At 55.6% G+C, this 24,214-nt stretch overlaps 2 protein-coding genes across 4 annotated transcripts in view; one reads left to right on the forward strand and one right to left on the reverse strand.

The window, feature by feature from the left end:
- The first annotated feature begins 466 nt into the window (after positions 1-466).
- On the forward strand, positions 467-1,871 carry CDK5R1 (cyclin dependent kinase 5 regulatory subunit 1). The gene has a single exon (XM_068212483.1). It carries the CDS (start codon positions 610-612, stop codon positions 1,501-1,503), a length of 894 nt encoding a protein of 297 aa, XP_068068584.1. The 5' UTR covers positions 467-609; the 3' UTR covers positions 1,504-1,871.
- Positions 1,872-4,462: 2,591 nt separating this feature from the next.
- The window catches only part of MYO1D (myosin ID), a 157,944-nt gene continuing 138,192 nt past the window's right edge, over positions 4,463-24,214 (reverse strand). For 2 of the 3 annotated variants that reach the window (XM_068212158.1, XM_068212154.1), the window contains one exon: positions 4,463-5,583. In XM_068212158.1, the coding sequence (XP_068068259.1) occupies positions 5,427-5,583 (157 nt within the window). In that variant the 3' untranslated portion in view covers positions 4,463-5,426. The remainder of the gene's footprint in view (positions 5,584-24,214) is intronic. The other variant, XR_011005782.1, reaches the window with a different exon arrangement.

Raw genomic sequence — 24,214 nt, forward strand, 5'->3', positions numbered from 1 at the left:
AAAAATTATTTTCGTTGTTTTTTATTCTTTTCCCCTCCGAGTCGTGCCTGGCCCCCGCCCGGGGGCTCGGCAGCTCCCCTAGTCCTGCCCGGCCCTGCCCGGGGACTCGGTGGCACCGCGGGGTCTGCGACCTCCGGGACCCCACGGCGGGCAGCGCCCGGGGAGCGGGGCCGGGCCCGGGAGGGGCGGGACACCCGTCATTCATAAACACTGGGAGGCGGGGCTTGGCCTGCCGGGGGCGGGGCCTGGCATGCAGGGGGCGGGGCGGAATCCATTCAAGGCGATGAGGGGCGGGGCTCTGCCGCGCGGGGGCGGGGTCTGTGTGGGTGGGGGCGTGGCCCTCGACATCTGCGGTGACGGAGGGGGCGTGGCCTCGGCTGCCGCGGCGGGCGCACGTGTCGGCGAGGGGCGGGGCGGCGGGAGCGCGCACTGCGCCGGCGGGAGCGCGCGCGGCGCGGGGCGGGTCCGGGCGCGGCGCTGAGCGGCGGCGGCGGCGGCGGCGGCGGAGCAGCGAGAGCGGGGCCGGCCGGGCCGGGCCGGGCCGGGGCCGGGGCCGGGGCCGGGGCGGGCGGCGGGGGCCCGCCGGGCGCCCGCCGGGCGGCCGGCGCCATGGGCACGGTGCTGTCGCTGTCGCCGAGCTACCGGAAGGCCCCGCTGTTCGAGGAGGGGGCGGCCACGGTGGGGCACTACACGGCGGTGCAGAACAGCAAGAACGCGAAGGAGAAGGGCCTGAAGCGGCACTCGCTGATCTCGGTGCTGCCCTGGAAGCGCATCGCCGCCGTCTCCGCCAAGAAGAAGAGCTCCAAGAAGGTGCAGCCCAACGGCGGCTACCAGAGCAACGTGACCCACCTCAACAACGAGAACCTGAAGAAGTCGCTCTCCTGCGCCAACCTCGCCACCTTCGCCCCCCCGCCGCCCCCCGCCGCCGCCGCCGCCGCCCTCGCCTCGGCGCAGAAGGCGCCCCCGGCCGCGCCCGCCGCCGCCGCCGCCACCCCGCGCCGGGTCGTGGTGCAGGCGTCCACCAGCGAGCTGCTGCGCTGCCTCGGCGAGTTCCTGTGCCGCCGCTGCTACCGCCTGAAGCACCTCTCGCCCACCGACCCCGTGCTCTGGCTGCGCTCCGTGGACCGCTCGCTGCTGCTGCAGGGCTGGCAGGACCAGGGCTTCATCACGCCGGCCAACGTGGTCTTCCTCTACATGCTGTGCCGGGACGTCATCTCGGCCGAGGTGGCCAGCGACCACGAACTGCAGGCAGTGCTGCTCACCTGCCTGTACCTCTCCTACTCCTACATGGGCAACGAGATCTCCTACCCGCTGAAGCCCTTCCTGGTGGAGAGCTGTAAGGAGGCCTTCTGGGACCGCTGCCTCTCCATCATCGACCTCATGAGCCCCAAGATGCTGCAGGTCAACGCCGACCCGCACTACTTCACCCAGGTCTTCGCCGACCTCAAGAAGGAGAGCGGCTCCGAGGAGAAGGGCCGGCTGCTCATCGGCCTCGACCGGTGAGCGCCCGCCGCCCCCCGCGCCCCCGGACACGCCGCGCCCGCCCGGCCCGGAGCCGCTCCCGGGGGGATTTGCCCGGCGGGGAAGGGCGGGAGCCGCCGCCTGCCCCCCGAGGGGACACGGGGGGTTCGGCCGCCGCCGGAGCGGAGCGCAGACCCCCGGTTCCCTCCCGCGCCGCCGCTTTCCAGCCGCCGCCCCCTCCCCATGCTGCGGGCCCGGAATGCTGCGGCTCCGCCACCGGATTGATCCCAGCAATTCATGGATGGGGGGCCAAGAACCCCCCCAGCCGATATCCCCCGGGAGCGGAGCGGGGCTCCGCGGGGCCGGTCACCGCATCACCGAGACAGAGCCCAGGTAGGGGAAAAAGAAAATTAAGGGAAAAAAAAAAAATCCTGTAAAGGCTCCAGCGCAGGCGGCTGAACCGGCCCGGTCGGGACTCACCGGCAGCACCGGGACAGAGACGCGGGCACGGCCCGGGGACCCCCCCACCCCCTTTCCTCCCTCATCCCCCCCTCTTTATTTATTTTCTTTGAAGAGACTCGAATTCCCGAGCGGGTCCGGGTGACGGGAATCACCGCTACTGTTCATGAGATCAATGTGAAATGTCTTGTTCCCATCGTGCACTGGTCATGAGTATTGTGTAAAGGATCTACTTGAGTGTGCAAGCAAGGGGAGCCGCCACATGCTGCTATATGAATTCTTCTAGAACAAACCCAACGAACTGCAAACCTGCGGGGGGGAAAGAGAAAAAAACCCTTCTTTCTTCTGTCATTGTTGCTTTTCCAGTGGTATTGCGCATGCAAACAGGAGCATTTTGTGTCTTCGGGAAACAAAAAAAAAAGGAAAAAAACGCATAAAAAAATAATAATCAAAAGAAAAACCTTAACGAGAGATGGCTGTAAAATTACACCCATGCACAAAGACCCGCCACCACCCCGACACCGCAGTCTCGAGCTGGTATTCCCGTATCAGGCCTGGGGACTGAGACCTTCTTTTTGGGTTTTATCGTTTTCTTTTCTCCGTGTGCTCAGTTCTAGTTTAGTTCTGGTCCATCGGGCGTTAAACTGGCGAACAAGAGGGAGAAATAACGTGCCATTTATTTTTATTTTTGATTTTTCACTTGAAGCTCTTCATGGCTGTACATTGGACCCTGCTAATGATACATGTGTACGTACGTTTTTTTAGTGCAATCTCTTCTGTAGATCTTTGTTGACCAAATTGGTGGGTATTGTTACTTATTAATTTATATTTGTCTCATTTTGTATGTATGTGTATAGTGTGTTTGTAAGTATGTGTGGTTTATAACCCGACCGACTGTGTCATGGGGCTCAGTGTGCCTGTAATTTAATCCCCTCCCCTTATTTTTATTTATTTTTGTACTGTGCTGATTAAATAAAAATGCACTGACCATCCATTACACGGCAGCGGCTCGTGGCCGAGTCTTTTCTGCTCTCCCAGCCCTGGGACGCTGGGAATGGGATTTGTGTTGACGGCAGAGGATTTAACGCAGCCGCCGCTTTCATCGCGTTACCCGCGCCGGGGTCACCCCGTGGTGGGAGAGCGGTGGGGCTGGCAGCAGCCGGAGGGGGAAAGTCGGGATACTGGGATAACTGGGATAACTGGGATATTGGGACCCCGATCCCTCTGGGCATCATCTCCCCCGCGCCGGCAGGAACGGGCAGCACCATGGTGGGATGCAACTAATTGCTTTCTTTTATTATTTATTACAGTGAATTATGTAAACAAAATCCAGGTCCATTATAGTAGGTTTTTAATGCTCTTTTACACATAAAATATCAGCGATTTATTAAAAAAAAAAAAAAAAAAGGGTTCATTGCATTATCGCCCCTGGCTGAGAATCCACGTTTCAATTTAGAAATAGTTAATTTATGGGAAAACCAGGAATATATATATTTTATATATTTATATATATATTTATATATATATATATAAAACCAGAGCAGGAACAGATAATACATTTTATAAGACACATCTCATCACACACAATATTGCCATCTCATGGTAGGAGAAATTTCCCAAGCCTGCAATTCGTTGCCGTCCACCCCAATTCCATCCGACTATTCTTTCGGAGGGACGAGGGTACAAAAGTGCTGATCCCACCCCCAGCACCCGCCCGGGGCAGGGGACGTCTGCACCAGGACACGGAAGGCGAGAAGTGCAAATCCAAGGCACAGCAACGCCGGGCGTCAGGGCAGGGGTGTCCCGTGGCTTTGGCATGGGTGCTGCTCCTCCCGAGGAGCCGATGTGGGGTGAAAGGAGGCGCTGGAGGGTCCGTGGGGGGGCTGGGCTGGTCCCGGGGTGCTGTGTGAGCGTGGCGGGGTCGGGGCTGCCGTGTCACCTCCTGGCCCAGCGCTGGTGGTGCCTCGGGGCTGTGGCGTCTGGAAGAGCCCCTGCCCAAGGGGACCCTCCAGACATCCAGAACTGCACTCTGAGAGGGGCACTGGGGGCTGGGGGGTGCTGGGATGCTCCCAGGGCTGGTCCAAGGCCAGGGACAATGGGAATGGGAGAGCTCTGGCACGGGGCCTCCCCGTGCACGGCCTTGTCCCAGTTCATTCATACTCTACATCCCTGTCCCTCCCCGGTCTCGGGGGTGGCAGTGGGACACCAAGGCTGCAGCGACCTGTCCCTGTGCCCCAGGTCCATGGCATGGCTTCAGGAAACCTTTTGTGAGTGAGGAGCCTCTTCCAGGCTTTCTAATTCCCAAAATGCTCCATCTAACAAGTGCTCCCCGTTTGCTGGCTGGGCTGGGACCCCGAGGTGGGGTCCCCACACAGCTCCCCCACCTCCAGGGCTGGGAATCCTGACCTGACCAGCAGTGCCAGGACAATCCCAATGTACAATCCCAACAGCCTGGGCTGCTCAGGAACCACAGCAGTGCCCAGCACAGTGGGAATAAACCACTGAGGAGATCCATGTCCCTCCATCAAGACAGAGCTCGGGGTTATCTGGGCTGGGCAGGACGTGCCCAACACCCCAACATCCACAGCTCACTGCTGGGAAGAGCCAAGAAAACTCTTTGCAGGGAGGAGCCTGGAGCTGGCAGCTGGGGCTGTGCCAGGTTAATGTTGGATAGTGCAAAGCTTGGCCCCCCAAAGCTCCCCCTGTTCCTGGGCTCACCCCTGCCGTGGGTCCCTTTAGCCCTCCCTAACCCCAACGCTGGCACAGACACGAAGCCACGTAGATCATCTAAAAATTCAGCAAGGCCCCATGGTCCCAGAGGGAACCCACCGGCTTCAGGCCCTTGGAGGGGGTAATTAAGGCAAAAAGCAACGCAGGATTAACAAAACCAGGCCCTGCATTAGGAAGTCCCCTGTCCAGCCAAGGTGCCTCGACGGGTTGATGGATTCCCAAGGGAAAGCAGCAGGTCTGGAGGTGTCTCCATGTATCTTCCCAGCCCCGTGTGCCTGGAGGGGCTGGAGGAGTGTGGAGTGTGGCAGGCAGCCCTCCCTTCCCAGCCTGGCTCTGGTTCCGTGGGGATTTGGCCCTACAGAACCTGACTCCCTGAGCTGGGTATCTTTGGTTCCTCCTCTGGAGGCTGCATCATACTGCAAAAACTGACACAAGGGAAAGGAACATGGAAGGGAAAATTGGAGAGGGGGTGAGGCATCAATGTGGGAAAGGGAAGAAAGGGTGGAAGTACCTAGAAACTCTTTTTTTCAGACTAATTCCAAAGGAAGCACTCTCCTGGTATTCCAGTCTGGTTTGTAATATGGAGAACAGGTCACCGGCTATTTTAGGTCTTCATTCCATGTGAATTTGGCTTTTCTAAACCCCCGGAATTTGGGTTTTCCAAACCTTGAGCTTCAGAGGCTGCTTTAGGCACCTGGCAAGCCGCTGCTGAGCATCTCCCGGCGAGTCCCGGGGCGGGGAGGGCGAGCCCAGCCCCGCTCCGAGGAGAGGGGCCGTTAGTTGCCCGGCACGCAGAGGACGAAGCCGGAGCGGTGCTTGGTGAAATCCGGTTGGGATTGGTTGATCTTGGTCTCCACGGACACGGTGCATTTCCTGCCGTGCAGGCTGCACTGCACCGGGTTGGTGACAGTGACATGCAGGGCACGCTTCTCCCTGCGGGAAGGGGACACGAGTCAGGAGGGGTGGGATGGGGTGGGATGGGATGGGATGGGGTAGGATGGGATGGCCACACATGGGACAGGCATTTTCAGGTCTGGCACATCCCACAGCCATCCTAAACCCCTGTGTTAAGCCAGGCCTGAGCGCTGAGCCCAGCTTTGGGCTCCCAGTCCCGCTCCAGGACTGGGACTGGTGCCGGTGGGAGGACTCAGCTCCAGGGGCTGTCCCTTTGACAGACCCGGTCAAAGGGCCCAGGGGCTGCTGCCAGCTTGGCCACTGCCCCCTGAATGACCCTACCGTGACCCCTTCCAGCTCTGTGCCTGCAGCAGTGACAGGGACATCCCTGGGCTGAGCTCAGAGACTGAAATACAGCCTGGAACGGTGGAAGGAACCACACGTGGGGTGCTGGCTGTTCCCAGTTCCCTCTCACACAGACAGACCAAACTGGCTGGGATAAAACTCTGTCCCTGCAGCTTTTGAACCCCCTAACCCAGTTTTGGCACTAAACATGATTCCCACGAGTGAATCAGGACTTTCTGCCCCCCGCCGTGGTTTGCCGGTGGCTGTTGGGGTCACTGCCAGTGGGGACATGAGGACAGCAGGGCCAGGATGACTGGCAAGAATGTGCCCCTTTGCTAAAGGCCATAAAGGCCCTGCTCTAAATCCCAAATAATGATCCTTGTGCCATAAGCAGAGAAATCATAAATCATGGAATCATCCAGGTTGGGAAAACGCTCTGGGATCATCAAGTCCAACTGTTCCCCCAGCACTGCCAAGGCCACCACTGACCCATGTCCCCAAGTGCCACATCCACGTGCCTGGGCAGCTGTGTCAGCGCTGACCAGCCCTTTCCATGAAGAAAGGGAAGAACCCAGCAACGCCACGGCCCCACTGATGGCCTGGCTGCTCCAGGGGCTGGGATGGAGCTGAGGCCAAGGTGATGGCTCAGCTCCAGCCACGACCCCTTGGGACCAACCAAGAACCCCCAGAGAATCCCCAGGAGAGGGGATCCACAGGAAAATCCTGCAGCAGATCCATCCCCATGAGCCACCACCAGTGGGAAGAGCTATCCAGGGACCTGGCCTTTGGGAATTCCCTCCTGTGACCTCACCCACATTTCAAATTCCCATATTTCCAGCATTTTTAGTTTAATGCTGGGTGGTTTAGAATTGCTGACATTGACTCTGCTGCCTCTCTGGATGCTCCAAACACCCCAGGGGGATTTGCTGGGATCCCATTCCCCGTGTTTGGCTCCCAGACTCCAGGTCCTGCCTTGTCTGAGCCATTCCAGCCTTTCCACTGCCACAGCCCAAGTCCTTTGTGCACTTTCTACTCCATTTCCATTAAGAGACTGTTCAGGTCGTGTCACATCCCTTAAGCTGCATTTTTATGCAGTTCCCAAATCCAGATTTTCACCAGTTCCATAACAATGCTTGGTTGGTTGAAGGGGCTGGCAGGGCCCAGCACACAAAGCCCTCGTGTATTTAATGTTATTACAGGTATTTAATGTTATTTACTCCCGCCTGGGTGAGCTGAGGCTGCAATCCCAGCTTAGGTTGCTATTTTTGCTGTGTCTTAGTGGAATGAGCTGCACACCCAGAGAAGCCTCTCAGAGATCCCTGCTCCTTGGGAAAAGCTGCAGCATCAAGTGTCCCTAACAGGGATAAGGGTGAAGGACTTCTCCTCTCCCACAGCAAGTTCTAGGTGACCAGGCAGAGGCTCTGGGGAGAAGAACATCAATAACCTGAATTTTGACCACAAGCCAGAGGGCCTGGGAATCCAAAGGTCCTGGGTGCCCTGTGGCTGTGGGACCTGCAGGAAAGTGCATCAGTCTGGGTCTCAGCTCCTGCTGGGATGAGGAGAATCACCTGAACACAGGTCTGAGGGAAGCTAATGCTGTCCTGGGATGGAGGGATCCAGAGAAGATGCTCTGATCTTTGCCATGTGTCACAATTCCATTAAATTAAGGCTTCCCTCCCCCTCTCTCATTCCCAGATCCCACCTTGCCAAAGCTCCTTCACTCATCACGTGTTGCTTTTCTTCATGTGAGGGTTCAGCCTTAAAGCTTTCGCTGGGGGAGGAGGGCAGCTCCTGGATGGAGCAACCCACAGGGATCTGTGAGTGCACAGGGATGACAAACCCCTCCTGGTGTCCCTGCTGGGCACCCCACGACACCAGCCCCAGGAGCAGCTGGACCCGCTGGCACCTCGGGACTCTTGGCCACTGCTCCGGAGCTTGGTCCGAGGCCAGCGAGGGAGAGGGGAGGAAATTCCCCTTTGGTTTCCAGCCCACCAGGCAGGGCAGCCTCGCTCCTGGAGCAGCAGTGGCACAGGGGTGGCAGCTGCTGGCTGCCCTGGGGTGCCAGGTTTGCTGATGGGCCCCAAGGGAGGGAACAGCTGCTGCAGCAGCCGGGACAGCGGACTGAGACCTTCCCCGTCTCACTGCTACAAACGGCTCGGCTGGGAGCTGCTTCCCCGAGCTCCTGCTGAATTTAGATCCCAAAGGAAGGGGCTGAGATGGAGATGCACCAGAACAATCCTGGATGACAACAAAGTCTCTCACAGACAAGGGCAACACACAACAGAAATACCCTTTGGAGATCAGTGATGCTCAGCAGGACCCTGATGGCAGCAAAGGCAGAGACAAGTCCCACTTCCAATCAAACTTAAGCTGAAGAAGGAGTTTTCATGGCATAAACCTGTCCCACCACCTTTTGGGGACTTTGACAAGGGATGGAGGGACAGGACCCAGGGAATGGCTCCCACTGCCAGAGGGCAGGGCTGGATGGGATATTGGGAATTGGGAATTGTTCCCTGGGAGGGCGGTGAGGCCCTGGCACAGGGTGCCCAGAGCAGCTGTGGCTGCCCTGGATCCCTGGCAGTGCCCAAGGCCAGGCTGGACAGGGCTGGGAGCAGCCTGGGACAGTGGAACGTGTCCCTGCCATGGCAGGGGTGGCACTGGTGGGCTTTGAGCTCCCTTCCCACCCAAACCACTCTGGGATTCCCAGTGGGTGCCAGGCACTGCTGGGGCTGAGTCCAGCCCTGGCTGATGGCAGCTCTGGCTCCTCACCAAGCCCTGATGATGTCAAGTCCATCAGGACCAAGTGTCAGATGCTGCTCCTGGGAATCACCCCCACTGGTGGTTAGCAGTGATTCCTCCAGAAGTGGCAGCAGGATGTGAGTGCTGGCTGAGCACTGCCAGGGCAGGAACCCAGCCCCAGCACCTGTGAGGCTGCTGGCAGAATGGAAGAGGGAAAAGAGATTCTGGGGCAAGTCAGGATCCACCCAGCACTGCTCCCATCCTGCCTGGGAACCACACGGGGATGTCTGTATGTGATGAAGCACAGAGTAATTTCTGTTTATAATAAACACCAAGGTGTTGCTGCTTTCTACAAACTCACGTCTTCATACAGCACAGGGAATATTTTTGGGTGGAAACAGCCTCTCCTGACAGCTCGGCAGTACCAGCCACAGCTGCTGATCCCAGGCTGGGGCTGCTCTTTTGCCTTTCCCTGGCTCAGTGAACCCTGCAGGACTGGGGCACTTCTCCTCCACCTTCCCCAGCCCATGCCAGCCCCCAAAGGGCCTTCCCCAGCTCCCCTCACTCTCCTGGCTCACAGGAGGAGTTAAAGGCTGTGGTGGGAGCCCCACGTGAGCAGGGTCTGTGTGTGGGAGACACATCCCAGAGCCAGAGCAGCCCCTGAGACACTGCAGGAGCTGAGCAGGCACTGGGGGAATGCTGACAAAAGGGAAACCAGCAGAGAAAGGAGGACTCTGAGTGGAAGCAGATCACTGGCCCATGAAATACGAGAGTTTTGACTGAGCATTTAATCCAGGACCTCGGGGGAAACACAAGGCAAGTGGCGCAGAAATGGCCTCAGACATCTGCCAGAGCTGCACAGAGCACAGAAACATCCACAGCACCAACACGTGGTGGGAAGGAAAGGGGGAAGGGAAGGAGAGCAGAAAGATCAGAGGGAGTTTTGGTGAGGACAGGCGGTCTAAGGCTGAGAAGTTTAATAAATGTAAATACAGGAGATAGCAGGTTGGACGGGGCTTGGAGCAACCTGGGACAGTGGAAGGTGTTCCTGCCCATGGCAGGGGTGACACTGGACAGGCTTTAAGGTCCTTTCCAGCCCAAACCATTCCATGATTCCATGCTTAAGAACAAGCCCAGATGACCTGGAATGCCCTGGAAGGAGCTACGGGCATGAGAACACAGCGAAGACTCCCTGATGAGATATTCCCCACTGGGAGCACAGCAGGATGGGAGCTGGGAACATCCCAGGGACAGCAGCAGCAGCCAGGGACGGGGAGCTCCAGAGCTGCAGCCCCATCCCTGACAGGGCTCCAATGGAACAGGGCTTTGTGAAGCTTTCCCAGGATTTTTAAATGAGGTGCTGTCCCATGGACAGAGTGGGAAATAAGCTCTTTTCAGAAGCAGAATTTGGGTAGAGATGGCAAAGCCAGCACAGTAATTGCCTGATTTTCATGACAACAAACCAGAGGGATTTCAACCAAGTGTGCAACCAAGTGTGAAATGAGGGCTCAGCAGCAATGAACCCACTGGGATGGATTCCAAAGGGGATTGCTTTAAACCATCAAACCTTTCCAGAGTTTAGACCAAGGCCTCTTTCTGGAAAGGCAGGAGCACTGTGGGCTACCTGGTTGGCTTCCAGCTCAGGATATTCTGTGATTCTCTGGCTCCAAGGAAGCCTGCAGCTGCACACAAGATGTGAGGATTGTGAGGGGCAGGATGGAGAACACCCCATGGTGGCAACACCTTATGGAAGTCAGTGCTGCAGCCTCACCTGGATCCTGGCTGCAGCCTTTGAGAGGGTTCAGCCATGAAAAAAACATTTAAAAGGCTCCCAGACGAAGGGAGGCTGCAGAAAAGAGCCCAAAAAAGCAGCATCTATATTCTGCATGAAGAAAAAACACAGGAAGCGGGGAGAGAGAAACTCAAGAGGTCTAAAAAAAGGCAATTTTTAAGGCTCTGCTTCCTAATAAGAGCCAAGGAGACAAACAGGGATACTGAGAGTTTCAGGGAAGGTTAAATCAGTTCTCCAGGCTATGTGTGGTGTCACTGCTGGGGAGGACTCCAGGCTGTGATAGCAGAGAGGTGACAATCATGGAGCCATAAAATCATGGAATGCTTTGGGTTGGAAGGAACCTTCCAGACCATCAAGTTTCAACCACATCCAGTGCCACCCCTGCCATGGGCAGGGACACCTTCCACTGTCCCAGGCTGCTCCAAGCCCTGGCCAGCCTGGCCTTGGACACTGCCAGGGATCCAGGAGCATCCATGGAACAACCTGTGCCAGGGCCTCCCCACCTCACAGGGAGGAATTTCTTGAGCAGGGTCTAAGAAGCTACCGGATATAAGATGGGTAATAAACAAGGACATATCTGAGTTGCAACAAGTGTCATTTGGGGACAGATAAGTGTTCTCTCAAGAGGGTTTAGGGCCCAGGCTGGGTGGCTGGCAGGGCAGGGATCAGGGTATATCTCACCCGAGCACTTGTGGGTTTCTGCAGCTTGCAGGACAATGATACTGAGGGTAATGGGCTCAAAGGAAAACTTACTGAGAAAATTATTCCCACAACAGCTTCTACGGAGAAAAATAGGAATAGCTGGATTCCCAAGGGGTACAGGAGCAAAACCTGCACTGAGACCTCGTGCGCCCTTTGTGTCCCCCCTGTGCCACCCAGCATGTGGGAAGGGCTGCCACTCTCCATGGGAAGGACTGACACCCTTCATGTGACCACGAGAATCCCCAAAGCCACTGTCCCCAGGGCGCCAGGACACAAAGGGCATCACATGTCAATAATCCTGGGTGGATATTCCATTCCATTCTGCAGCTCTGGCACCCCGGCTCTGCCTCTCCCAGGGCAGTCACATCTCAAGTGTGGCAGCTCCAAAGCACCAGGTCCCACTGCCAGAAGAGATTTACGCACTCAGATCATAAATTTCCCTATGTAAGACTCAGATGATTTTGACAGCATCATCCCTGTGACTCCTTGGCACTCTCCATCCTTCCCCATCCAGGTCTTGTGAGAAGACCCTGGCTCTTGTAAGAGGTTAAAAGCAATGATTTACTGTCCTGTGTGATCCAGAAACAACTTAACATCCTCTTTCCTTCCTGACTTGGCTACTGGGCTGTATTGAGAACCCCTCTGCACCCAGCCACCCCTCTTCAGGACAGCCCCAAAACCAGAGCAGGCAGCTGCCTTCACCCCACAGCTTCCCGAGGAGAGGAGGACACGACCCAGGAGCCCTTTTTGGGTGCAGATCTCTCCCCTCTGGAGGAGGCAGGGGATGCACACACACACACAGACACACACACGGGCAGCCTGTGACTCACACGTGCCATGAGGGAGATGAAAACATCTGAAACCACAAGGGCTTTGCAAAACCTGCCTTGTGAAAGCCTCTCAGGGCTCACAGGATGTTTCTCTCAAGCGTCACCGGCTTTTTGGAGCTCTGGCCTTGTCGAGCTCCTCAGAGCCAGGTGGCCTTGCCAGAGATCAGACATTAAGATGGATCAAAGCCACGGAAAAGAGACTACAAAGAAAGTCAGACACGAATCAAGGAGATCTCAAGTCAGGATCAAAAGGAGAATTTCCATAGTCAAAGGTCAGAGCAACAGCTCCAGGCATTTTGATGCCGGGAAAGGTCACTGAGCTGAACACAGCTGCCAGGTCCTTCCTCACCGTGTGATTTTCACAATTATCTACGGTCAAGCAACACTTGAGACACTGCATTTTTTTTTCCACCTTCAAAACCAGCAAATATTTACACTATATTTCTTTTGTGCCTCCAGGTCTGCTCAGGCAAATCACCTCGGAGGCTGAGAGAAGTGCCTTTTCAGAAGGAATTTTTTAATGTGCAGGAGAAGCACCAGGCTAAACTGTGACCTGAGAACTCAACCCCTCCACTTAAGAAGTGGCTTTCAAGCCTTTCTGGCTCAGCCTTGCCCAGTGAGTTACCAGAGCAAAGCACAGCCTGGCTTTGGGAACTGCTGGGTGACACGTATTTCATCATCACGCTGCTGAGCTGTGACAACAACGCTGCTTTTGCCCTTTTAATGAGCAACAAGAATTGTTAATATGTGTCTCTTCCCAGTGCAAAGTGCCACACATGTCCCATGGCACAGGGCAAGGCAGAGCCAAGCCAGCTGCACCGAGATGCTCCCTTCGAGTCGTGTCTGAGCCATAAAAGCCACTTTCCTGAGACGACAGCAGCTGCCACAACGCTGCCGGGCCTTTTCCATGACGTGTCTGCAGCACACCCAGGTGTATTCCTTCCCCTCTGGCTGAGATGCAAACCCAGTCCATTAAATATTTGGCTCTCTCATTCCTGAAGTGCATTTATTCCCACTGATCCTGAGGCTGGGAGGTCCCGGAGCAGCCGGTGAGCTGCACTTCCTTCCTCACTGATTTAGGAGCTGGGGTGTCTGTGCATCCCTCCTCAGGAGCCAGGGAGAGCTGGGAATGCCAGCCAGCTGGGAAATATTTCTGTCTTTTCCAGCAAACCCCTTTGGTTTAGGTGCTCCTGGGCTGGGGATCCTGAGGTGATGCAGCAGGGGCTGCTCCTGCCCTTCCCTTCCCAGGGCTGCTCTCCTGCCTCGGGAGCTTGGGCCGACAGCCAGGCTGCTGTAAAACACCCAAACAGCCCAAGGGCAGCTCGGTGGGGCAGGTCCCAGCCATGGGGCTGCACCCCAAAGCAGTATTTTATGGTGGGAAAGCCCCAAAAGTGGTTTGAGACATCACTCTGTGTGTCACTGCACGGTGTGTCCCTTCCTCCAGCCTGGGATGAGTGGAAACACACAGGGAATGTCACAGGGAATGTCGCTGTTCCTATCATGGAACATCCAAGAGAGGGATCACAAGCACACCAAGCTCCCTCCTCCTGCTGAGCCAGGGCCAACCCTCACTGCTGAACCCCCACCCCGGGCCTGGGCCAGCGCTGGCCCTGAGCTGCTCATGGTGGGCTTTGGGGTGGGAGGGAGGCCCTGAGCTCAGCTGAAACCAGGCCTGGACCTCCTTACCCCTCTGGGAATATTAATTCATCCTAGACCAGACTGGACAGGGCTGGGAGCAGCCCGGTCTGGTGGAAGGTGTCCCTGCCCAAGGTCCCTCCCAACCCAAACCATTCCATGTATAAATTTCCCCCTTCCCTGCCCACCCAGCACAGGAGGCTCTAGGCTCCCTCAGTTCTGCTCCGGTGGGAGCTGGGAATTCATCTTTGTGGTTCAGAGAGAGAAGTCTCAGGTTTTCCCACCCCTTGTGCCATCAGCTTCCAGTGCCTGATGCCATTTATCCCCCGTGAGCACTCCCTAAAGATGGTCAGGGATTTTTTGGAGGAAAAACACAGGTTCACTCAACAGGGCAACCTGGGAACCTGCAGTAATGAAGGAGCTTTAAAAAACAGTAAAAAAAGCACCAAGAGTGTGTTAAATATTTCATTTTCTCCAGCAGGCAAAACGAAAAATTTCCAATCCCATGAGGTGGAGGCAGCTCCCAGCCCCCATGGCAGCCAGGGTTGATGGATGATGGATGGAACTTCCTGGCAGAGGCCCCCAGCCTGCCACATGCCCCCCTGGAGGGAACTCTAAAATCCACAGAGTGCTCCTTCCCTGATCCCTGTCACACCACAGGAATGGGGGGTTGGATTCAATGACCTTTAAGGTCCCTTCCAATCCAAACTGTTAAACGATTCTGTGAATTAAATTCGCTCAGAACTCAATGTAGTTTGAATTTTGGAAGGGAAGGAAAAGGGTGGGGAGAGCTGGGCCAGGGCACGTGGGGCCTGTGGCTCCCAGTGACAGCAGGGAGGATGATGGGGACACGTCCCAGCCCAGCACCATGTGCTGCTCCCCTGCACCTCCCCAGCCCCACCCAGCTCTCAGCACTGACAGCACCAGGGATGAAGCGCAGCTTCTCCTGCAGCCTCCAATGCAGTCACATTTCAGAGCTATTCTGAGCCTGGCAGAGCTCTGGGGAGTCAGAGCTCATCCGGCTCTACCGTGGCCGCAAGATGCTGGAGTGTTACATATTTTATAAAAACCACCATGCCAAAAATATGATTCCAAGTGCTTGGCTGGAGCAGAGGAAAGCAGCACATGGGGGTGATGCCAAGAGCCTGGCATTAGAAGTGCACCAGCACATAAATAAAATAAGAGCACTTAGGAGGATGAGCGCAGAGCTGCCTCCTGTTTGGGACATCAGGGACTCAGCTCCTGGGCAGGTTGAGAAACAGCAGAAGTCTTTCCTTGCATTCTCTCCCCAGTGCTGGTCCTTGCCATGGCCCAGCTGGGGGGATGAATTCACCAGCCCCACATTTACTGGGGCACATTTGCAAAGTCCCCCCTCCAAGGATGCTCCTGGCCTGTTCAGCAGCTGCTGATCAAAATCTGCCAGCTGAAGTTTAAGGAAGGTAGAAATTCCTCCCCAAGAAATACTTTGAAGGGAATCCATCACCTTTCAGGCATCTGGGATGTGTTTGTTCAGCATCTGCAAGACTGTGGGGTACAGGGGGTTGATGCAGAGGACAAAGGTGTGGGATTATTCATCTGTTTTCCTCTCAGATTTACAAGCGGCATTGACTTTGGAGTAGCAAGGAGTGGTTGGAACAGCTGATGGAAGCTTTATACTGGAAAACAACAGCACAGAGAAGCTGTGCTCTCGCTTTGGCACACAGAAAACCTCCAGCCATCCTGAGGGATGAGCAGCTCTGCTTTTCCCACTGCAGGGCTGTAAATTAAATAGATATTTTTAGAGCCTGGCAGAGGTCTGAAGCCACAACAAGGGGGAAGCAGCCACTGAGCTTCCCAGAGATCACCCAAAATCACGTCAGGAAAACAAATAGCATGGACTCTTTTGAAATTCTCTGTTTTCTTCTCATTGTTGATTGATTGACCTGTGCCAGTGAAACTGCCAGGAAGCAGCTGGGATAAGAGAGGACAATTTGCTACGCTGAAGTCACCAGCTCGGCTTGCCTGGCTCCAGGGGCTGGAAGCCACGGGGACAACAGCAGCAGGGCTCTGGCCAGGCAGAGGGGATGGAAGCAGGGTTGTCACATCCCACCACAGCTCCGGTTCGGTGCCAGCTCACGGCTGGCCGTGCTGCCGTGCAGAGCCGGGGCAAACAGCTCAGCTCCCTTCTATTCCATGCACATCCCTGCTGAGCTCGTCGAAGCTGGAGCTGGGAATGTGCCGGGAGGGCTCTGCCACCCTGGGGAACATCCAGGGCCAGGAGCAGGGGCACAGGCAGCGTGTGCCGGCCGTGTGTGCTGGGTGTGGGGGCTGATGGACGCGGGGGTGCCGAGGGGTGGCTGGGGGGGCTGGAGGGGCGCTGGAAGGATGATGGAGAGCGGCTGCTCCCAGCGCTGCAGCTCCCGGTCGCTATAGCAACCTGGATATCCCTCATCCCATCTGATGCCTCATCGCTGCCAGCCAACCGGGGCTGCTGCAGAGCAGCGGGGTGGCTTCATTTACTGCCGCCCATTGCTGCTCCCCGCACCCGGATAACCCCGGATAAGCACAGTCGTGCACGAAGTCTCCTCTCGGGGGGTTTCACGTGCCCTGGGGGTGGCCCTCGCTGCAGCGGCAGAGCGCTGCGCGGGCGCTTTCGGGCGGGGTGTCACCGTGACCTACTTAGTGCAGGACGCGGTGACATCATGTCCGATTGCCAGCGCCCTCTGGAGCGCTGTGGCCAGCAGCAGTGCTGAGCTAATCCGGCCCCGAGGGCGCATTCGGCCGCGGAGGCACCGCTGGCGGCCGGGGTAACCTTGCTCTGTCAGCACGGGACACGTCTCCCCTCCGCTGGCCTGGAACAGCTGCGCTGGCTCCTGCCTCTATTTCCAGAGCTGATCTGAAAACCCAGATTTTTCTCCTTTTCTAATGGCAAGAGAGAGAAATTAGCTAAAGCTTCAGGGGACACAGAAACGGCCTGAGAAGAGAGCCAGCGCTGCGCTGAGCGCTGCTGCGGCTTTTTCCAGAGAGCGGCTCCGTCCCGCGCCCCCTCCCCGTGAGCAGCGCGACTTCGGCCACAGCCACCCCGACAGGGTGACACTCCGCGGGCCAGCAGGGACACGCACGGGCACTTCCCCACGGCTTCGGGGCCATCCTGCCCGCCACCCCCAGCTCATTCCAGGCTGTTAAGCCATGGATTCTTGCGGAATGGGAGCGCAGAGGGAAGGGGTGCTCGTGGCTCGGGGCCAGCGAGGAAGGCGGCTCCTCCTCCTCCTCCTCCTCCTCCTCCTCCTCTCCCAGCATCCACACGGTGACACTTTAGCTGAGGAAGCTGAATCATTCTTCAGTTAATGACAGGCTTTTAACCTGACGGCGAGGAGTCTTGCTGAGGTCCCTCCTCCTAAAAACGCCCCTCTCCACGGCCAGAAGGAGAATCGCTGGGACACAGGGATTGTTCCACCCCTGGGATTTCTGCTGTCCCTCCTGGGAGCCGTGTGATGGGCAGGACGTGGCAGCAGGGACGCTGCAGGCAGCTCCGTGCTCCCTTCAAACCCATCGTCCTGCCAAAGCAAGGAGAGCTAAACCCACGTCCCCAGCCCTGCGGAACGGGGCAGGGAAGGGTCGGGCTGGGGGTGACGGGCAGGAAGGGGGAGCAGCACAGCCAGGGTGACTCAGGGCAGAGCTCTCACTGCTCCATCACCAGCCCGGGTTTAATTCTGAACCCGCTGCTGCTTCCCTCTGATCCCTGGGGCAGGGGCACACCCAGAGCCCTTCGGAGAAGCCTGAAGAGACACAGCAAATGTGCAGGGCTTAAAAAGGGGTTAAACACACCAGGAGGTTGGAAGAAAGCCAAGGAGCATCTTGGACTGAGGTTGGTGCTACTGAAAAATCCCTGAGCAGAGCCCGGGGGTCTCAGGAAGGAGAACCCAGATCTTGAAGTGACTCAGAGCACTTGGGCTTGGCTGCTGGTGGGATGGTGATTTAGGGATGATGTCTGAACAGGTTACAGGTGTTCTCGGGGTGTTGGGGGCTGATGAATCTCATCTACACCAGCTTCCCCAACAAAGCCGGTTTGTAAACAGTCCTGATGAAATCTGGCCTCTCTCCCAACACAAAGCATGGGGATGGCTGGTCATTGAGGAGAATTCCACGGCAGAAAAGAGAAGAGGAGCAGTAACTGCAGCAGGGAATGAGGAGGTGGATGGGTCAAGGAGGAAGGGAGGGTATTTCAGGAAGGGCAGGAAGGAAGAGTGAGGATGACTGGGCTGCAGCAGTCCCTGGTCCTATCATGAAGGGAAAAGTTGCTTCCTCCACCAGGTAAAACTGTCCATGAGGGAACCAGCACTGACATCACCTCTGGATCAGCACTGCAGCACCCCAATGACACACTTTGAGTCTAATCAAATTTCAGTCATGATGGACATCACCCCAGTTCTGCTTGGGAGCACTGGGGTGAGCCGGGATTGAAAACACAAAGCCTGGGGAGAACAGAGGCTGGGGCAGCTTTGTAAGGAAGATTTTCCTTCCGTCACAAAACTTTAAAGTCAAGGAGTCAAGTCCTGCCATTAGTGCAGATATTTAAAAAGGGGAATTTCATTGTAGATTCCTAATGTCCTCTCCAAAGAGCAGCAGCAGTGAGAGCAGCCTAAGCTGAGGTGACAGCCGGCCTGGCAGGAGGGTGGCACCAGCCACAGGCACTCCTGGAACACAGACCCAAGCTGAGAAATCCAAATCCACCTCAAACGACCAAGGGCAGCCTGTTGTCTGCATTGCAATTCAGATGATTCCTTAGAGCACCAAAATTTCCCTGTATTTCCTTAATATTATGCATTCACAACACTGCAAGGCACCAAGGACGAGGCTCAGAGCTGGGAAATCAATTTTTCATGTGACAGCAGAATGACAGGCAGGGTTTTAAGTGGATTTTGTGTATTCAGAGAGGTTGAGCAGACAATTTGAGGGTTATTATTTCAGGAGCATTTGCTGAGATGTTCCAGTGTGGTCTCAGTATCACTTCTGCAAAGTAAAAGGCTCTGAAGCTGCAATTCCAGAATGAAAACGCTGGCACTTCTGCTTCCCTTTGTTCTCTTTATTCCCTGATACATTAGCACAATTCACATAGGCAGGAAAAAAGGCAACTTGCTGTGAAGAGAGACAACTACATCTCATTTAAATACCTGACCTATTTCTGCTTTTCCTTTGTCTCACTCCATGAGGAGTCTGGATTTGCAGAAATAGCTGAAAAATGTGTTGGATCATGTGAAAAATGCTTTTCCCTGTGGCAAAGCTGGCATGAAAAACAGGTGCATAAACAAAGAGACTCTTACTTATAGAAATGCAGAGTTTGGAGGGGAAATGCACATTGCCAGGCTGATTCCCAATGTCACTGTGAATGGTGGGAAGGGGCCTCAAAGCCCATCCAGTGCCACCCCCTCCATGGCAGGGACACCTTCCACTGTCCCAGGCTGCTCCAAGTTCTAATGTCCAGCCTGGCCTTGGGATCCAGGGGCACCACAGCTGCTCTGGCACCCTGTGCCAGGGCCTGCCCACCCTCCCAGGGAACAGTTCCCAATTCCCAATATCCCACCCAGCCCTGCCCTCTGGCAGTGGGAGCCATTCCCTGTGCCCTGTCCCTCCAGGCCTTGTCCCCAGTCCCTCTCCAGCTCTCCTGGAGCCCCTTTAGTGCCTGGAAGGGGCTCTGAGCTCTCCCTGGAGCTTCTTTCCAGGTGAGCACCCCCAGCTCTCAGCATTTGCACAACATTTTAATTTTCATGTTGGGGTGTTCCTGCAGGACAACAGCTCCACAAACACAACGTGGACACACAACACCCACATGTCTGTCAGCAGCTGCCCCTCCTGGAAACACAGCCAGTCCCACGGGATCTGCCCCAGACCCAGCTTGCTCAGCAGGCAGCTGATCTCATCACAGGCTGGATCCACATCCCTGCCCTATCAGGCAGGGTTTTAATGATCTGAGGAGAATCTCATCCAGCTTTTGGCAAGGCACAAGGAGGATTCAGCCTGAAGGGAGAGGGACAGTGAAGGGCTGGTGCCTGCCTGTGACCTGGCAGGGAGGCCACTGGAGCCTCCATGTCCGTGGGATAACCACGGGTCAGTTCCCCAGCAGGCTTGGGATGGAGCTTGAGAGCAGAGCCACATCACCAGGCACAGGAAAGTGCCTTTAATGACTGTCTGGCACAGTTTGCATCCTCAGCTGCAGAATTGATCCTTCTTCCTATCTCTGATTGCAGGGAGAGCAAGTTTTCCCTGAAATGCCATTTTTGACCCTCTTCCCTTCCCACACGGGACCTGCTGCTCCATGTGGGTCAGAGCCAAGGCTGTGACTCCTGGCAGTGCCACTGCTGCATCTCTAACAGCATGGGCATCATCCCAGACAACCTACGACCCTCTGGCCCTCTGGATTCATCCCTGGACTCACTGCTCTGGATTCATCCCACTCCTTTCACAAACAGCCCACAGGGATTCGGCGCTGCTGCCAAGGCTACAAGGAAATGGACCCGGTGATGTGCAGGAGTTTATGCTCCTGTATCGATTCCTGCACAGACAGATACATTTATCTAAGAATATGTCATGGCATGAGATATCCTGAAGGTTTCCAGCCCAAGAGGGACACTGGTCACTTCCCAGGGCTGTGGCAAGGACAGTAACAACAATCCAGAGCTGTGTTGGATCCTGTCTGCAGGTACCAAATGCTGGAGCTTCACCATCAGCAGCTCCATCTCAGCAGGCTGAATTATCACTATTTCTGCTTCCGTATTTTGGAGCTGTGCTGGGAGAAATCAGCATTTCTGCACATGGCACTGAGAAATTTGCTACATCAACCAAATGCCTACAAAGCCAAAGCCATTAACAAATCAAACATCCACAGCTCAGGCATTCAGCATTAATTTATTTTGCTGCAGTCATTTCAGCTGAGCAAAATATCTCCCCCTACCCCAGTCCCTAATCAGCCTCCATCCTCCTCCAGGCTCACCACAGTTAAATATTTCACACTGCTTCTGAAAACTTGAGAAATTGAGCTGTGGACAGGGAAAAATGAGTTGTGGAGCAAATGTTTACCCCAGAACCAGATGAACTCTTTGTTCCAAGGCTGTCATGTCAGTTCAAGAGGATCCTTATATGTTTTCTAAAAAGCCTTTGCAGTGACAAGATAAGATGCCACCACTGAGAAATAATCTCTGGGAAAAGAACCATCCCTGCTGCCTGAGGGCTCTGCCCCTACTGGGCTGAGGTGGCTGCAGAGCTGGGCCCAAATGCCAAATTAACCCTTCAGCTCCACACAACCTGCATGGGGAGCATCTTCCCTCCATCAGGGCTCTTCCAAACACTTCCCACTGACATCCCAGACATGGAACATTCCTCAGTCCAGTTTCACAACTGCACCTCGGGATCTCAGCTTTTCACACCTCAGGTTTTTGGTGCAGACAGAGGTGGCTGGTGGGGTTTTCAGTATATAAAAAAGAGAAACCCAATCTTTTTGCGAAACTGTTCTCAGTCTCATGACTCTCCCTTCCTGTGTGCAGCACAGTGACCTGACCTCTTCCCCTTGGCAGCCCAGAGCTTCTCTGCTGGCAGCTCCGAAGGCAGGACTCACTGATGGGAGAAGAGCTGACAGCCCGGAGAAGGGGACATGGGGACACAGTGACACCACACTCAGACCTTGCCACAGGGTGTGGAAAACAAAAACCCAGCGGCAAGGGCCAGAGGATCAAAGGGAGGGCACAGGTGTGACCCTCGCGGGGCAGTGCTCTCTTGGCACAGATCCTGCTCTTACCAAATGCTGAGTGAGGTTCTGTTACACCACAAGCTGGGAATGAAGCAATTCTCTGCCTTGCTGGGTGAACCTCCACGGCTTGGCAGGGCAAAGGATTTGTTCAGATGATTAGAGAGAGTCTGCCGGACCCTGAGAGCCGTGAAAACTCTCCTCAGGTCATGCAAATTTCTCCTGCCTAAAATTCTGCCCCAGCCCCGAGAGCCAACAGCTTCTGGGACCCCTGAGGAACAGAGGGCACAGAAACCTCCTGCTGCCCAGCCCAGCGTGGCATCGCTGCCAGCCCAGGTGAGCTGCTCAGTGAGCCAGGCTCTGAAAAACCCACCTGAGAATGACCTGGCAGCTTAGAAATCCCTCCTGGGCTTTGGTGAGACGCTGCCCTGCAGCCTCACAGGGAGGTGATGCCTGTGGTGCAGCATCATCCTGCAGCAGATGCTGGAAGGAGTCACAGAATCCCTCAATGGACTGAGCTGGAAGGGACCTCAAAGCCCATCCAGTGCCACCCCTGCCACGGGCAGGGACACCTTCCACTGTCCCAGGCTGCTCCAGCCTGGCCTTGGGCACTGCCAGGGATCCAGGGGCACCACAGCTGCTCTGGGCACCCTGTGCCAGGGCCTGCCCACCCTCACATGGAAGATTTTCTTCCCAATATCCCATCTGACCCTGTCCTCTGGCAGTTGGAAAACATTCTCTCTTGTCCTGTCACTGCATCTTTTTGGACCAGCCTTTCCCAAAGGTGATGAGACTCACCTGACTGGGTGGATGCATCTTCCCATGACTCCTCTCAGGGAAGAACCAGCTACCTTTAAATTGCTCCCTGTAATTATTGCAGAATTTGTGCAGCACGAGAGAGGAACAGCTGGAATTACTGGCTCCATGTGTGAACACTGGTGACCAGGAGAAAGCAGCTGCTGACAGGCAATTCTGAGCTCCTTGGGCAGAGCAAACACTGAGGTCACTCACTGGAGCTGCTCTTGGCTTTTCCTCTCCCTTCCACAAGAGCTGAGCTGCTGCCAGCAAAAGGCAGCATAATTAAGGATAATAAATCTGCAGTTCTGTGCTGGAACCTTTGCAAGGACTTCCCAAGATCTTGGGGGGGTCATTCCCAACCAAAACAAATCTGTGATGTTTCACATCCTCCATTGCCTCCGAGCTCTCTGGAAGTGTGACCCACGTGTGCTGCTGCAGGGGTGGGAGGGAGCTCAGTCCTTGGGGAAGACCTGGGGATGCAGGAGCAGGACCTGGGAATGTTGGGATCCACGGAGCAAGGCTGCAGCCTGCAAGTATGTCTGCAACTTTAAAAGCTGTTGTCTGGTTCTTTTTTATTTTATATGATATTTAAATTAAAACCAAGTTCTTATTTTAACATTTGCCACGCTCACAAGGAAAAGCTCCCCAGCCTGAGTCAATCACTGCAAACACTGATTTTTTCACTTCACTGTCTGCAGGTACTTCTGCCTCATCCCAGCAGGGGCTACATCAACTCACTCCATAAACACCATGTCCTGTGACACCAAACCTGTCCTGTGACTCCAAATCCATCCAACTCTAACAGGTACTCGATGCTCTTGTGCCAAGAGGATGTCACACATCCAAACTCTTCCCATTATTGGGATTAAGCATTTAAAAGCAGAGATGTGAAGTGAGGGGAAGAAGAGGCTCTCCCTGAGGATTTCATGGTTGCGCTTGATGATTTTAAAGGACTTTTCCAAGCTCTGCCCCTTGGGTAACCGGTGGCTAATTATCCCATTTCCCCTTACAAATACAAAGTGCAACTGAACACCGAGCCCTCCAGATCTGCTCCAGAGATAAAGCCCACTCGAGGTAAAGGAGCAAGTGGTAACAGGAGCTGATCCACACGGAAACCCAAGCACAGTGTCCCGGGATTTACACGCTGGAGCAGGAGCCCGCAGACCCAACAGTTGGAGCAGCTGTTAACAGCAGGCTCAGGAAGCAGATTCAAGGGGTGTGTTGGATTTCAAAGGCATCCTGGCTGGAATCGGGCTGGGCAGCAGGAGAGGCCGGGCTCCCATTCCCATCTGCAATCCCCTGGGATGGGAGCACAGCAGCTGCTGGCCCGTGGGACGAGAGGTGGAAGGCAGTGAAATAAATGGGCAGAAGAAAGAAAAGTCACCTTAGTGGTAATTTACAGGTAACTCAGTGGTACCTTACTGGTTAACTCGGAGCCTCTCTGCTCCAGAGGCAGGTCTGAGACCCCCCAGCCCCCATCCAACTCTTCCCCAGGAGGCAGAACAGTTTTGTTTTTTTTTTCAATTTATGCAAAGCCCCTCTTTCCGTGCACTATCGATTTCAAAGCAGCCAGTTGCTCTTTGGGAATGGGAAGCTCCCAAAGCAGGCAGGTTTTCCCTGTGGAATTATCCTGGTGCCTGTCTCAAATTCCCAGCCTGGGCAGGAGGGCCCCTGAGCTGTCACACAGCCCTGGGCTCTGCACGGAGCTCAGGCTCCCCTTCAGCTGCCACCGACATTCAGCAGCACCCCGGGAGTGCAGGGGGTGCAGTGAGCTCCTCTTGGCCTGCAAGGTCCCTGTGCTCTCCTGCTCCAGCCAGAACCCGCCCCATTGCTCTCCTGGGCTGCTGGAAAATCCCCAGTGGTTCCTGCTGACCAAGCTGAGTCTGAGAGGAGAACTGGAGCCTCCCACGCTGCAGAGCTTTACCTGGAGAAGCTGCAGAGCAGCTCCTGTCCCCTCCTGCAGCACCTCTGTGTCCTCTTCAAAGAGGAAACCACAACCCAAATCCGGCCCTGCGGGGACTCGCAGGCTGCAGCCTCTGGAGGCAGCTGGAGCCACCTTCCCAAAATGTCACTGGCTGGGTGTGTTTCTGTACACGAGGAGCATGGTAA

The sequence above is a fragment of the Anomalospiza imberbis genome, chromosome 22 (genome assembly GCF_031753505.1).
Source record: "Anomalospiza imberbis isolate Cuckoo-Finch-1a 21T00152 chromosome 22, ASM3175350v1, whole genome shotgun sequence".
NCBI lineage: Eukaryota > Metazoa > Chordata > Aves > Passeriformes > Viduidae > Anomalospiza > Anomalospiza imberbis.

What these genes read in the sequence shown, in the direction of transcription:
- CDK5R1 (XM_068212483.1), top strand. Translation starts at nt 610, where the DNA reads ATGGGCACGGTGCTGTCGCTGTCGCCGAGCTACCGGAAGGCCCCGCTG.